The following is a 14,473-nucleotide window of genomic DNA, read 5'->3' as shown; positions in this document are numbered from 1 at the left end:
GCATTAGGATATGTAAGTATCGGGTTATGAGGGGGTGAAATGCTGTAAGGGGGGTTACAGGAGAGCTTTTTAAACTAAGTTACACCATGCTGAAGCTTCAGCAAGTTTCTGGGGATAGATGCCAAACACATATGGAAAAACATTTTTATAACATGCAGATAGATTTTTCTTTACCCCCTCAGCAGTGCAAGAGATAACAATGCAATTTAGTTCAGGTATTAGTCACTTTGATGCCCTACAAGTAAGCATCATATTTTCATCTTTTTGCTGTTACATTCTGTGTGATAACATCAACATTTATTTAGTCAGCCTGTAGCTACTGGACCAACTACCTCATTCTGTGATTTGTTTATTTATCATGTTTATGGTGATAAGATGCCATATATTTTGTTTGATTAAATCAAATTAGACAGTATTTACATCCCTTGAATAGACCTTGTATAGCAAGGGAGTATGGAGGGCTCTGCATGGCACAGGCATCCATCTCCCTGCCCTGTGTGTGACATTTTTTTATTTAATTTTTTTTTCTTTCTCTACTGTTTGTGTTTCCCATAAAAATAAATGTTTGGAGGATTTCATAAATTGGGCAGTTAGAAATAATGTAAGTATTTTTTTTAATGTAGATTATCTTATATACAATTGTAATAGGCAGTACATCTATCTACAGTCAAAGTACATTCAAAATATTTTTTCAGTTTTGAACAATGTATAGTATCAAACACAATTTGTGGAACATTGTACAAGTATTTATAAGCAGAATGTTATAAGCTTCTATAATTCTAATGTCAATGATGGAGGTAATTGGAATTTAGCTAAAAAGTTGCTGTAACATACTTAAATGCATTGAAGTACACTTTGAGTTCAGTATGCGATAGTTGCAAACCACCTTATGCAAAATATTTATTTCTCCTTACCATTTCCTTCCAAATTATGAACAGCCCTGCTTCCTTTTGAAAACATTATCTATGTGTCCAGCTCCTGTACTTCAGGGCTTACATAATAGATTGGGTTCTGGAGACATAAGTATTTCACAGAAGTTAATATGATTCTGATTTTGTGCCAAAGTGTTATAGTCTTACTAAACAATTTTTAAAGTCTGGTATTGATTTTTAAGGTCATTAATTCTCATATGAATAATTATGCATTCATCTTGATTAGTTCAAAGTCTGTTTGCTGCCTCAATAATCAAATTCTGTTTTCTGTCCCAGTAATGTCCTAGAAACTAGCCCCTGAAATCAGAGCTGGATCCAACACAAGGTGACCCAGGCAGCTGCCTAGGGCCTGGTGCTAACTGTGAGTCCTGTCCTGGCCTTAAAAAAATGCTCCACTACCTTCCAAGCATGCACACACTGGAGACTTGTTCCTTTAGCTGCAGATGTCTGAGCATGCATGCACAGGAGATTTGTTAGCTATGTCAGCCCTGGTCCACAGGAACATTTAAGATCTATGGCCAGGGACTTATTAGCACTGTTTTGCAGAGACTTATTAGGTTTGTTCTTGTATTTTTTTTTTTTTTTTTTTTTGTGGAGAGGAGAATCGGTTTGCATTGGCGAGAACATTTTGCAGAATGGTTTGTGTGTGTTCTGTTTTCCCCCTGCCATTCAGCCCCCTCCAAGAATTCAATGAATGTCTGTGGAATTGCAGACATAAAACTGGATGACTGTGAGTTACAGATGACTAGGGTGGTTTACAGACTTAGGAAATTCAGATTAGGTAAATCACTGGAGATTTCTATTAGTAATGCCAGTCATTAAAGTGTCATTACTGAGAAGTACTTTTTATTCACTCTCTAGTTAAGTGATTTGGTCAAAGGCACATTGTAGTCTAATGGAGCTAGAGAAAGAATCAAACCCTATACCCTTGCCTACCTTGATTACAGGAAACAGCTCAATAAGAGCTTAGAGCCTTAATGCACTGCACTAACTGCCAGGCCTTTCTTAACATCTTTGTTTCCTGATAAATCACTGAGGATGGTAGTCAATAATACTAGTCATTAGAGTTTCATAACTGTAGTTCAGAAACTGCATTTCAAATTAGAGTTGTCTGGCACTTCAGGCTCTGAGCTATTAACAGACTGCTTCCTGTAGTCAAAAATACAGAGTTTGAGTCCTTCTACCTCCATCTTCCTGTGTGCCTTTTAGCAAGTCACTTAAACAGTGCTTCTGGATCATCCTCGAAAAGGGGCACTTTATATAGTTACTTTACTTAATTAACAAACAGGTGGAATAAAATGGCATTGAAAGTTTGTCTTTGTCCAAACTTCTTGAGAAAAAAAGTTGAGAGGTAGTCTTGTGCATTCCTTGTAAAAATAAAATGTGTGGCTTTCTGACAAATTGTTGCTGACTGTGGCCATTAAATCATGTCAGGCATGAATTTCAGATGTTATCCTTCAGAAAACGCGTGCTAACATAAAGGTTTTTATTCTAGCAACTTTCTAAGTATAATAGGGAAACACTTAAAATCTGTTCCTGTGATTTGAGCAAAGAAGTTGAGGATAAAGGGGGTTGCAAATGGGTTCCAATGTATAGTTTTGATAGCAGTGAGGTGAGATATATTTCTGGCCCATTATTTATGAATGTATTCATCCAGTTCTTCAGAAGATGTCTGAAGTGTTCAAATGTATGTGTGTGTGTAAATACTTGGTTCCTGCAACTCACAGTAGGTGTAAATGAAGGAACTGATTGCAGTAAACAGGATCTTCTTCGTATCAGCCATGTTCTTTGGGTATGATCCTTGGTTTCCTTCTTTTGTTGACCTTATGTTTATTATATTCTGTGAATAACCTGGACAGCATGCAATCTATCATTTTAATGTTATTATTTTAACTGTGAATACACTTTAATGTTTTCTTGCAGTCACATGGGTGTGAAATACACTGTGTTGGGCTACAGCAGTCTGACTGGAACTTAATGCAGATGAGTAAGGCTATAAGCTGCATATATAGTACAGAGTTTGTTTCCCTCAGCCTTCATTGGTCTGCTGTATGATTTTTACCATATCACTTCACCAAATAGTACATCTAGGTTCCCCTGAAAAGAGACTCTTGCATCTGGTGGGCTATCCCAAGCTGTTAGCAAATGTGTTGCACATTTATCTTTTGAATTCTTGCACCTTTCACATAGATGACAATTAGAGCTTCACTATAGGCTGTGTGACTTTGAGTCCCAACACATGAATTGCAGTTTAATGGATTGCCTGATACAGTTTCAATAAATGTAAGTTGCAAGGGAGTATCTGTATACTGTTGTTTATGTTAAGTCTGTTTTCAGTGTCACTGATTTGTTTTTGCTTAGCAAATAACTTTCAGTATTCTTGCTGTAAAATTTGAAATAATTTTAAATTAAATCCATATCTTTGCGATCATTATAGACGTAAAAAAAAAAAAAAAAAGTGGTATGTGCACTGGCAGATATGAACAGTGTTTATGACAGTTGAGAAGAGACAGCCATGTTATGGGATATTAGTATGGTAGTTGGGGGGGGGGGGGCATTACTCTGCCTAAGGTCTCATTTGACCATGATCTGGCTCTAGTTGTATAGCATAATATAGCAGGATAAATTGGTTAATGGTTTCTTTCTTTTCAGAGTTGCACACTTTGTGGCAAAATGAAGAAAGGGCAGCCGTTTCATCTGGCAAGATATATGACATCTGGCATAGAAGACATGATTACTGGCTGTTGTCTGGGATCGTCACGTATCCTTTGATAAAAAGTGTTTTCTCATAACTTTTTTTTACTTTAAACAAAATGTGAATGCTGCGGTAACCATAATCTCCTTTCTAGAGCATGAAAATCTTCCCCTTCCTAGGGCCACATGTGTAATAATTGGCCTGCTACATATGTTGTACTTAGTCATGATGATGGTGGTGAATGCAAGCTTTATTGGTGATACATTTTTTTGTCTGCAGGATTATTTCAGATGTTTCCAAGAACAACTAATGCTTGGACATTCACTGTGTCTTACATTTATAACATGGAGAAGTGGCTACAGTAACAGTTACATGGAATATGTGTATGAAACAGCACCCCCAGATCTCAACAAGTGGTGCCAGATCATTAGGATGGTTTGTATGTTACAGCACGCACAGATATCCACAAGTGTTCCCAGATCATTGGGATGGTTTGTATGTTACAGCACTCCCAGATCTCCACACATGGTTCCAGATTATTGGGATGGTTTGTATGTTACAGCACTCCCAGATCTCATCAAGTGGTGCCAGATCATTAAGATTTTTAGTATGCTACAGCACCCCCCAGATCTCAGTAAGTGATACCAGATCATTGGGATGGTTTGTATATTACAGCACCCCCAGATCTCCACACGTGGTGCCAGATCATTGGGATGGCTTGTATGTAACAGCACCCCCAGTTCTCCACAAGTGATGCCAGATCATTAGGATGGTTTGTATGTTACAGCACCCCCAGATCTCAGTAAGTGGTACCAGATCATTAGGGTGTTGTATGTTACAGCACCCCCAGATCTCAGTAAGTGGTCCCAGATCATTGGGATGGTTTGTATGTTACAACACTCCCAGATCTCAATAAGTGGTACCAGATCATTGGGCATTGAGATGGCTTGCCCTGTTACTCTTATATAAGTAACTAAGCCATTCAACTTTCAGCCAGCCAGCTGTCAAATAACGCAGGTCTAATCCTGAATCTAAGTTGCTTCTAAACTTCTTATTAGTAATATAATAACATAACCAAACATGCACTTTCCCTTTCCATTTTAAAATATAAAAATTACCTTTCAAATTTCTGGGCATGTTTGCATGAAGAAATACTGTGAAAATGGGTGGATTTTTTTCAGAATACAAGAGAGCTGAAAAGTGGTTCCTTAACATTTCGTATGTAGACATGGTTATGCCCGCTGGCAGGACATCCAGAATGATCCCCGTTATACAATTTTAAATGAGCCTTTCAAGTCAGAGATTCACAAAGGGAACTATCTAGAAATGAAGAATAAGTTTTTAGCTAGACGATTTAAGGTCAGTATTCCTATCATCACTATAAAGCCATATTGATTTAATGTTAAGTCATGCATACCTCTTTTATGAATAATTTGTAATGTGCTGAAAACAAACACTTTATGCTCCTAATCAAAAATTAACTACCTATGGTACAGTTTGCTTCTTGTCTACCTACTATTCCTGATCTTAATTTTCATTTTTTTGCTGTTGGTCTAATCTCTTCTGTATCTTACGATATTATCATTTTGATGTCAGTCTAACTACAGTGATTATTCTATTACCGATGAAGCAAGCTTACACATTTTTTAGCAATAGGAAAATATGCACAGAAAGGCAATAACAGAACTGCACACCACATACTTAATAAAAAATATATATAGAATTTATTAATCACGCTTTCGTCAAGAGACTTCTTCAGTATAACAAATTAGTCAATGAAATTTCTTTTTTAAAAGGCACATTCAGCATTTCATAGGTTGCACAAATCACACATGACTTGACATCATTTCCCCTACATATAAACATTTGTAAAAACCTATTCACCCTACATAAAGATCAAAACACCCAGTGTTCATATATACAGTGTCCCTAAAATATATTCTTCTTCTTCTTTCGGCTGCTCCCATTAGGGGTCGCCACCTCAAATCAACTGTTTCCATTTCTTCCTGTCCTCTGCATCTTGCTCTGTCACACCAACCACCTGCATGTCCTCTCTCACCACATCCATAAACCTTATCTTAGGCCTTCCTCTTTTCCTGTTAACTGGCAGCTTCATCCTTAGCATCTTTTTCCCAATATATTCTGCATCCCTCCTCAGCACATGTCCAAACCAACGTAATCTTGCCTCTCTGGCTTTGTCTCCAAACCTTCCAACCTGGGCTGACCCTCTAATATACTTATTCCTAATCCTGTCCATCCTCATCACACCCAGTGCAAATCTTAACATCTTCAACTCTGCCACGTCAAGCTCTGACTCCTGCCTTTTTGTCAATGCCACTGTCTCCAACCTGTATAACATAGCTGGTCTCACTACCCTCTTGAAGACCTTCCCTTTCACTCTTACTGGTACTCGTCTGTCACAAATCACTCCTGACACTCTTCTCCACCCAGTCCATCCTGCCTGTACTCTCTTCTTCACCTCTCTTCCACACTCACCATTACCCTGAACTGTTGATCCCAAGTACTTAAACTCATTCACCTTCGCCACCTCTACTCCCTGCATCCTCACCATGCCTCTGTCCTCCCTCTCATTCACACACATATATTCTGTCTTAGTCCTGCTGACCTTCATTCCTCTTCTCTCTAGATCATATCTCCACCTCTCCAGGGTCTCCTCCACCTGTTCCCTACTCTCACTACAGATCACAATGTCATCTGCAAACGTCATAATCCACGGGGACTCCTGTCTGATCTCGTCTGTCAACCTGTCCATCACGATTGCAAATAAGAAAGGGCTCAGAGCTGATCCTTGATGTAATCCCACCTCCACCTTAAACGCATCTGTCACTCCCACCGCAGACCTCACCGCTGTCACACTACCCTCGTACATATCCTGTACCACTCTTACATACTTCTCTGACACTCCCGACTTCCTCATACAATACTACAACTCCTCTCTAGGCACCCTGTCATATGCTTTCATTAAATCCACAAAGACACAATGCAACTCCTTCTGACCTTCTCTGTACTTCTCCATCAACACTCTCAGAGCAAACATCGCATCTGTAGTGCTCTTCCCTGGCATGAAACCATACTGCTGATCACTAAAAAATATTATATGAATAAAAAAAACATCATTTCATATAAAAGTAACATTTACATAGATAAATATTATTAAATAAAAGACATTGATTTTAACCTTAACAAGGAGCCAAGAGACAATCTCTCATTAAGCCCAGGTGCAATACATGCATTTGTTCTGATCTGCCATTTGAGTTCAAGAAACTCAAAATATACATCTGAAGGTCCCCCTCTAGGACCCAGATCCACATGGTCAATGACCCCAAATTTAAATGAAAGAGTAGGAAACTTCTTAATGTGTTTATAGAGGGCATTGCTCTCATTTTTCTGTATTATGTCGTAAAAAATGTTGGTAGATTCTTTATTTTAAAGCTCTAATAGTTTTTCCTCTATAGAAACTGTCACGGGAATCACAGACTGCAAGATACACCACAGCTTTGGAAAAACAATAATATTTTTTCTTAAGCCAGTTGGTCCCAAAACCTTTACCTACTAGTTTAGGTCCTTCCATAATATAGGAACACTGCCCACATCTACCACATTTAATGTTACCAGCTGTATCCAAAAATTTCCATTTTCTTCCCCTCAATCAGTCCCTTCAAGGACATATCCAGTTTGTAAACAATAAGGGGTTGTGTACCAACCTTACAAGAAACTTCATTGTCAAGGTTGAAAATGCTTCCAGCTCATTCAACCCCAAGCAAGTGAGACAGGGTGCACGGACCAAACCAACTGTATGCAAAAACACCAAAAAAGTCCAGCACTAAGGAGATAGATAAAATTTAAGATTTAATGTGACAAAACAGCACAAAGCAGCATACCAGTTTCAGCAAAACTTACAGCCTTTTCAGTGCATAATCTAACATGAATCCATTACACATTTAAATAGTACCAAGTTAAACCATAACCAAAGCTGATTGGTACAATCCAGAATTAATTTAATTCATTGAGGCCAGGCTTGAACAGAGCCCCGAGCCTGACAATCGAACCAGATTCTTTTTTATTTAATATAGAATTTAGCAGTGATATGGGTCATTGTGTGTTTATAGAGAGCATTAGATATTCTTTTAGTTTTTTTATATCACTGAGGTGTTCACTAATTCTATATTTTAATGGCCTAGATGTTTGCCCTACATAGAAAGCAGAGCAAAAACAGGTGGCCAGATAAATGACCCAGTCACTGCTACAGTTGACAAAACACCTGATTTCAAAAATGTGTGGGGTGTTACTGCTGTTGAATTCCTTTGTTTTACATATGTGTACAAGAGCTGCAATGACCACAAGGGTTACTGCCCACTAACTTATCCCAAAATAGGGTAACTTGTTCTGTGTTAGTAGGGGTAAGATGTTTATAGTGGGTTAAATGAGAATTGATGATACGACCTTTTCTATAAGAAAAAAGACACCTTAGTTAACTTTGCTAGATTTCTTATATCAGTAAATGTATCTAACTTTGTATATACAAAATTTACAACTATGTCCTATTATTTGTATTTCTTTGCGTGATTGTATTCTACCTCGTATGTATTGTACTGTATTCTCAACCTGATGTAGATGACTATACTGCTTTGTATATGTTTGTAATTGTTATTTGGAGCTTTTCTCCCTGGGCTTCCACTGAAAACGGGCTCTTCTTGACCCAGTGGACTTCCGCAGTCATTAAACTGAAATTAATAAATAAATAAAACCTGTTTAGTTGCTTGCATTTTCTAAATAATTTGCGTATACAAATAATTTATCTAGATAAATTATTTGTACATGCCATATTTATTTTCCCACTGTGTAAATTTCAAACTGGTTTCTTCTGTGTGTGTTCTTTAGAAACATGTGCAAATTTTATGAATGAACATGTTTCTGTTTTAAACTTTGATCTGATGTTGTCAATCTTCACGTAATCCTTGACTGCAGGCTCAGTTCCTAGCCTCAGAACCGACTTGGACGTTTATTTCAGCTCGTGCCTTCCAAACTCTCGAGCTAGGCTTTACTCATAATGCTCCTCAATAAATTACCTCAGATCTCGCATGCTGCTTTGTGTGTCAGACACGTACAACTGTTCTGCAGCTTGGCTTCTAGTTCAAGTAAGTTTTTCCTTTAAGATATCCTTTTTTGTCTTTGATAAGTCTCCCTTTTTATTTCTAGCGTCTTTTTCATCTACCCGCTTTTCTCGCTATCTTAATTAGCATGTGTGTGTGTGTGTGTGTGTGTGTGTGTGTGTGTGTGTGTGTGTGTGTGTCCCTCACTCTACTGCACTACCGTTGGTAGTTCTTTCTCAGTACCATTGTTGGTACTTCTTTTTCTTACGTATTAAGTTATTTTATCTTATCATCATTAGTATTTTGTTACTTTTTCTCTTTTAAAAAAAAATCTTTCTCTGTTCCTTTCCTGTGTGTGTGTGTGTGTGTGTGTGTGTGTGTGTGTGTGTGCATGTGTGTGCATTATTTGTTTTCTTTATGGCTGATAAGTCGGAATCTCCAGACAAGTCATCTAAGGGCACCTCAGGAATTAAAAGGTGCCAGAAATGTGACAGGAAAATGCGAAATTCGAATGGGCATGTACTTTGTGTATATTGCTTAGGTAAACTTCACCTACAAGAGAACTGTTCAGTTTGCCATGTTTTTTCCTCTAGGACACTCACCAAACGGAAAATCAAATTCTTAAATGACTGCTAAAAAGTGATTTTGAAGAGGCCATTTCTGGGTCCAAAATGAAAGCCAGTTCATCATCATCCTCCTCTTCTAAGAAATTACCTTCTTCAGTAGCTAGTACTTTGTAACCACCTGAAAAGGTTTCTAAACAACATTTGGTGTCGAAGAGTTCCACTGCACCGAATGGCAAAAAAGATTTGGCACCTACCAACTTCTGAGTCGACTTCAACTGCCTTGGCACCAAGAGGCACATTGGTACTGGAGTAGTCAGAGCTAATTTTTGTTCTGAGATCCAGATATTCTTCCTCTATTGATCCTTTCAAGAATAGACCACTGAGCCCCTTTGTTGATCCGAGACCCCTGAGGTCTCATTTGACTGCTTCAGTTCGATCCACTAAGAGTCTCTCTGAAGCCGACATTATAAGACTGGTGGATCATCTCCTGACGGCGAGGGGATTGTCTTTGGTTCCTAGCCAAATTGGCATTGGAATCGACCCTACTACGACACCATCCATTCTTCCTCCTCCAACTCCTATTGAGCCATTGGAGCCCTTGGTTCTGACATTTCCAGTGTTGACTGTCTCGGTTCCAGTAGTAACTTCTTCTCTGGAACCAAGAGTTGCCTTGAGTTCCTCCAGGATTCTGCACCAGAGGCCTCCTGGGGTTGAGACTCCCTGTCCTTTTCATGGTGCATGGATCAACTTTTTTAATTTCGGAGCAATCCATGACCCTCGATGCTTCAGCTTTTCTAAGATCGACCCAGGCTTCAGTTTCATGGGTTGCCTTCTCTGTGCGGGGTGGGACTTTGGTTCCGAAGGAGTCAATTTCGGTTCCGGGCTCCCATCCCTCTATGGGGGGGGGGCAGCCTTCTGAATCATGGAGAAAGCCTTGTCCATTGGGGACTCACAGTCTCTGCCATCCCTGTCGGGCCAGACTTCCACATCTCCTCGACCTGAGTTTCCATCAGTCTCTTCCCTAGGACAGAGGGCACAAAAGCCCAAGGAAAGACTCACCTTTGTGGTTTCCTCTTTGTAAACTTCCCTGGAACATCCCCCTGAGGAAGTACTTGTGAAGAAAAAGTGCATGAGGAAGCACCTAGACTCCCTGGAGGAGTCCTTCATTGAAGATACCGACTTTGATGAAGGGGAAGGTTCCCACAGTCACCCCCCTTAATGTTTCCTTTGGGAACATCCTAGAGATCCTGAAACAGAGGGGTGGCTGGTCTTCCCTCTAGCCTTCCTTGGAGGAGTCGGTATACCTGGAGGCTTTACGTGTCCAACCTTTTACCTCTTGGACCTCTCCACCCACTGGCAATCTCATTAAACTGATCACTCAGCAGGCATGGAAGATGCCCGACTCCATCGAACCAATCACCAAGAGACCTGACCGGATTCTTTCTGCCCCCAAAGAAGAGCAACATTGGTCAAAGGCATACCTGTGGACACCATGGTGATAGCTGCAGCCACAAAGAAGGAGCTTGCTGAGTGAAGTCTGACTATCCATCCTCCTAACAAGGAGTCTAGGACTATTGGTAGGTTTGGGAACTGCATTTACACTTCATTGACCTTTGCTCTCAGGTACTTGAACTACATGGTGCATTTTACAAGGTTACAGAGGGATCTAATCAAAGAGCTCTTGCATACCCTCTCAGGAATAGTAGCTGAAGCGGTATGGGACAAAGCTGACTCTCAGCTTGCCACCCTTGAAGCGATTTCTAACTCGTCCATGAGGCTGATTGCCCACACAGCTGAGGAGACGACAAGAGCGGCAGGCTCAGGCATAGCCATTAGAAGGCACTCCTGGATGTGTTTGTGTGATTTTGCAGAGCCATTTAAAACATCATTCATCAACACTCCATTTGCTGGATCATCCCTTTTTGGTCCAAAGGTTAAAGACACACTGGCTAGATGTGAAAAAGATGGGAAGACTCTTTCTGTCATAGACGTACATTTTTCTACTCCTCAGCAGCCTTACTGTAGGAACAGGAGAACTGGGAGGCTATGGTTTAAAAAATCCTAAGGGCCTTTCCAGAATTCGGGTGCAAATATTTTCCCCGGGGCAGAGGAGGAAGCAATGGAAGACGTCGCCCTAGGGGCAGAAGTGGCCCTCAGAGCCAGGGGTCCAGAGATTCTTTCTCTGGTACCTCCTACCAGCACCCTGAAGGGAGGCCTAGGTCCCCTCCTCTGGAGGCAATCTGGGATGGCTATCTCTGCACCATCCCGGCTGGCAACTGATAATTTCGGACAAATGGGTGCAGGGAATCCTATCCAGATGTTACAAAATTCCACTTTCTATAAGTCCAATAACCCCAAAAAAGGCTCCCGGATGTTCTCCCCAATAACAGGGAAGCAGCAGTCATGGAAATTTAAAAACTGCTTGACAAAAAACATGGGACTGGAGACCCATTTTGGATCTCATCCAGTTCAACAAGGCAGTTCAGCAAACCAAATTTCAGATGGTCTTGGTACAGTTTATACTTCCATTTTTGCAAAAGGATGATTGGATGTGATCTATAGACCTCCAGGATGCACATTACCACATAAAAATTGACAAATGCTCCAGGGACTTCCTCCGCTTCCGGCTGGGTGCCAGTCATTTCCAATTCAGAGCACTGCCCTTTGGACTCACCTTAGCCCCCAGGGTGTTCACCAAATGCATGGCAGTGGTAGCAGCTCATCTCAGACTGCAAGGATTTCAGGTCTTTCCATACCTTGACAACTGGTTCCTCACTGCTACCACCAGACATCAAATAGATTACACTCTGCATCTCTTGCCCTCACAGCAACTAGAATTCATTGGAGCTCTGTTAGACACACTTACAGGAATTGCTTCACTCCCACTGGAAAGACTTCAAAGGATCAGATCTCAGGTCAGCCAAATTATCTTGAGCACAAGCGTTTCAGCCAGATTAGTCCTTCAAGCATTAGGCTTGATGGAAGCCTCAATCACTCTGGTTCCCTTGGTAAGATATTATATGCAAATCTTACAATGGTTGCTAGCTTCCCAGTGGTCTCTGATTGACCAGCCAATGTCTCAATACATCCTGATTACCAATCACTGCAAACAGGATCTTTCATGGTGGCTCCACTCTGAGATTTTTTTCAGGCCGACCTTTCATCCTTCTGCAATCCGTACCCATAGTGACCACAGATGCTTCCCAGATGGGGGGGGGGCATTATCTGAGAAAGACAGTCTAAGGCATGTGGCCCCAACTGGAGGCCAACTTGCAAATCAGTATTCTAGAGATGAGGGCAGTGCTGTTAATGTTACAAGCATTTCAGGATGCCCTTCGTCTAGGAACGGTAGCAATTCAGATGGACAACATGTCGGTTGTCTGGTATATCAACAAGCAAGTGGGAACCAAATCTTACCCATTGTGTCAAGAAGTTCTCAGAGTTTGGCAGTGGACAATTTCCTCCAACTGCTTTCTCAATGCACATTCCAGGGAGCTCCAACTTGATAGTGGACAAACTGAGCAGGACTATTCTCATGCCTCACGAGTGGTCCCAATCCTGTGGTGGTGACGAAAGAGATTTTTCCTCACTGGGACAAACCTTGCTGCAGTCATTTTGCATCCCATCTGAACAACAAGTAGTTAATTTGTTAATTTGCCCTAATTCCCCCCTCTGGGGGAGTCACCCAGCGATGCTCTTCTCCAGTATTGGCCCCCCGGTCTTCTCTATGCCTTTTCCCTGACTCCTCTGATCTCAGTTTCTAAAGAAAGCTAAGAGGTAGGAGAATTCAATAATCCTCATTGCCCCCTTTTGGCCTTGACAAGTTTGGTTTCCCTTCCTTTGGCCTCATCTTCTTCAGAAACCATGGATTGTGGACCCAGCTCCATACCTGCTGTCATTTGGAGGGCATGGTTCATCTGAACCTGCAATATCTCAAGCTCATGGCATGGCTTCTCCAATTCCCATTATTGCCTAAGCATCCTTCCCTTTCCTCTCCTATCCAACAAATCATTGTGGCCCATCACAAACCTTCTACTAGGAAACTGTATCAAAGTAAATGGGAAAGCTGGGCCCTTATAAATCAGCTTGATCCTTATACAACCCCTGTTCATAAATTTCTGGATTTTTTGGCTATCCTCTATCAGTCTGGTTCCTCTACCTCAACAATTAAAGTCCATCTTGCTGCAATGTCTAATTTTCATATGGGGGTTGATGGGTGATTCATTGTGTCACACAAACTTTGCAAAGTCTTTTTAAAGGGATTCTTAATTTTAAGACCTCCAATTAAAAAATGCATTCCTCCCTGGATCTATCACTAGTTCTTCAGTCCCTTGCTTTGCCTTCTTTCGGACCATCAGCTACATGTGACCTAAAGTTTCTGAAGTGGAAAACTTTATTTTTAGTGCCTGTTAACATCTACCAGAGGAGAAGAGTATCTGAACTTCAGGCCTTGTTTTGCAAACCACACTACATAATATTTCACAAAGACAGGGTCTCCCTTAGGACTAATCCATCCTTTTTACTGAAGGTAGACTCAGAATCTAATATCAATCAGATTCAGTTACCAGTCTTCTTCCCTAGCTTTTCCAATAAAGAGGAGTATTCCTTTCATTTATTAGACGTCCACAGACAGCTACAATTTTGTCTTCACAGAACAAAGGATTTCAGAAAATCTGATCAACTGTTTGTTGCTTTTACCTCGCTTTTTTAGGTAACCCAGTTTCAAAGGTTACCTTGGTGAAATGACTCAAAGATTGTATTACATTTATCTGTAAGTCGAAAGGGATCCACCTATCAGGGCCAGTCAAAACCCACTCAACTAGAGCAGTGGCAACTTCTGCAGTTTTTCATGCCCGGGCTTCTTTAGATGATATTTGTGCAACAGCCACTTGGTCTTCTCCTCATACCTTTAGCACTCATTACAAATTGGATCAGGTCTCTAGGGGACGGGCATCATTCGGTTCGATGGTGCTTAGGAATATTCTTCCATGAGACCTCCCAAGATTCAAGTAGCTAGGGACTGTGTCCCACAGTCAAAGATTACGTGAAGAGTGACAACATCAGATAAAGAAGTTATGCCTTACCATAACGTTCCATCTGTGTTGTCGATCTTCACTAATCCTTGACATTCCCTTCTTCCTTCCCCCAGCCTGAGACTCTTAGTGG

The 14,473-nt window shown here is 40.7% G+C and overlaps 1 protein-coding gene across 3 annotated transcripts in view; it reads left to right on the top strand.

The window, feature by feature from the left end:
* CHD5 (chromodomain helicase DNA binding protein 5) overlaps window positions 1–14,473 on the top strand; it is a 2,140,358-nt gene that overhangs the window by 1,791,537 nt on the left and 334,348 nt on the right. For all 3 annotated transcript variants that reach the window (XM_044063016.1, XM_044063014.1, XM_044063013.1), the window contains exons 33-34: window positions 3,585–3,693; window positions 4,854–4,986. In XM_044063016.1, coding sequence (XP_043918951.1) covers window positions 3,585–3,693; window positions 4,854–4,986 — 242 coding nt within the window. The remainder of the gene's footprint in view (window positions 1–3,584; window positions 3,694–4,853; window positions 4,987–14,473) is intronic.

Source organism: Protopterus annectens, chromosome 2.part1 (assembly GCF_019279795.1).
Source record: "Protopterus annectens isolate FY-2018-M chromosome 2.part1, PAN1.0, whole genome shotgun sequence".
Lineage (NCBI taxonomy): Eukaryota > Metazoa > Chordata > Ceratodontiformes > Protopteridae > Protopterus > Protopterus annectens.
This window is presented reverse-complemented; position numbering and strand designations above follow the sequence as displayed.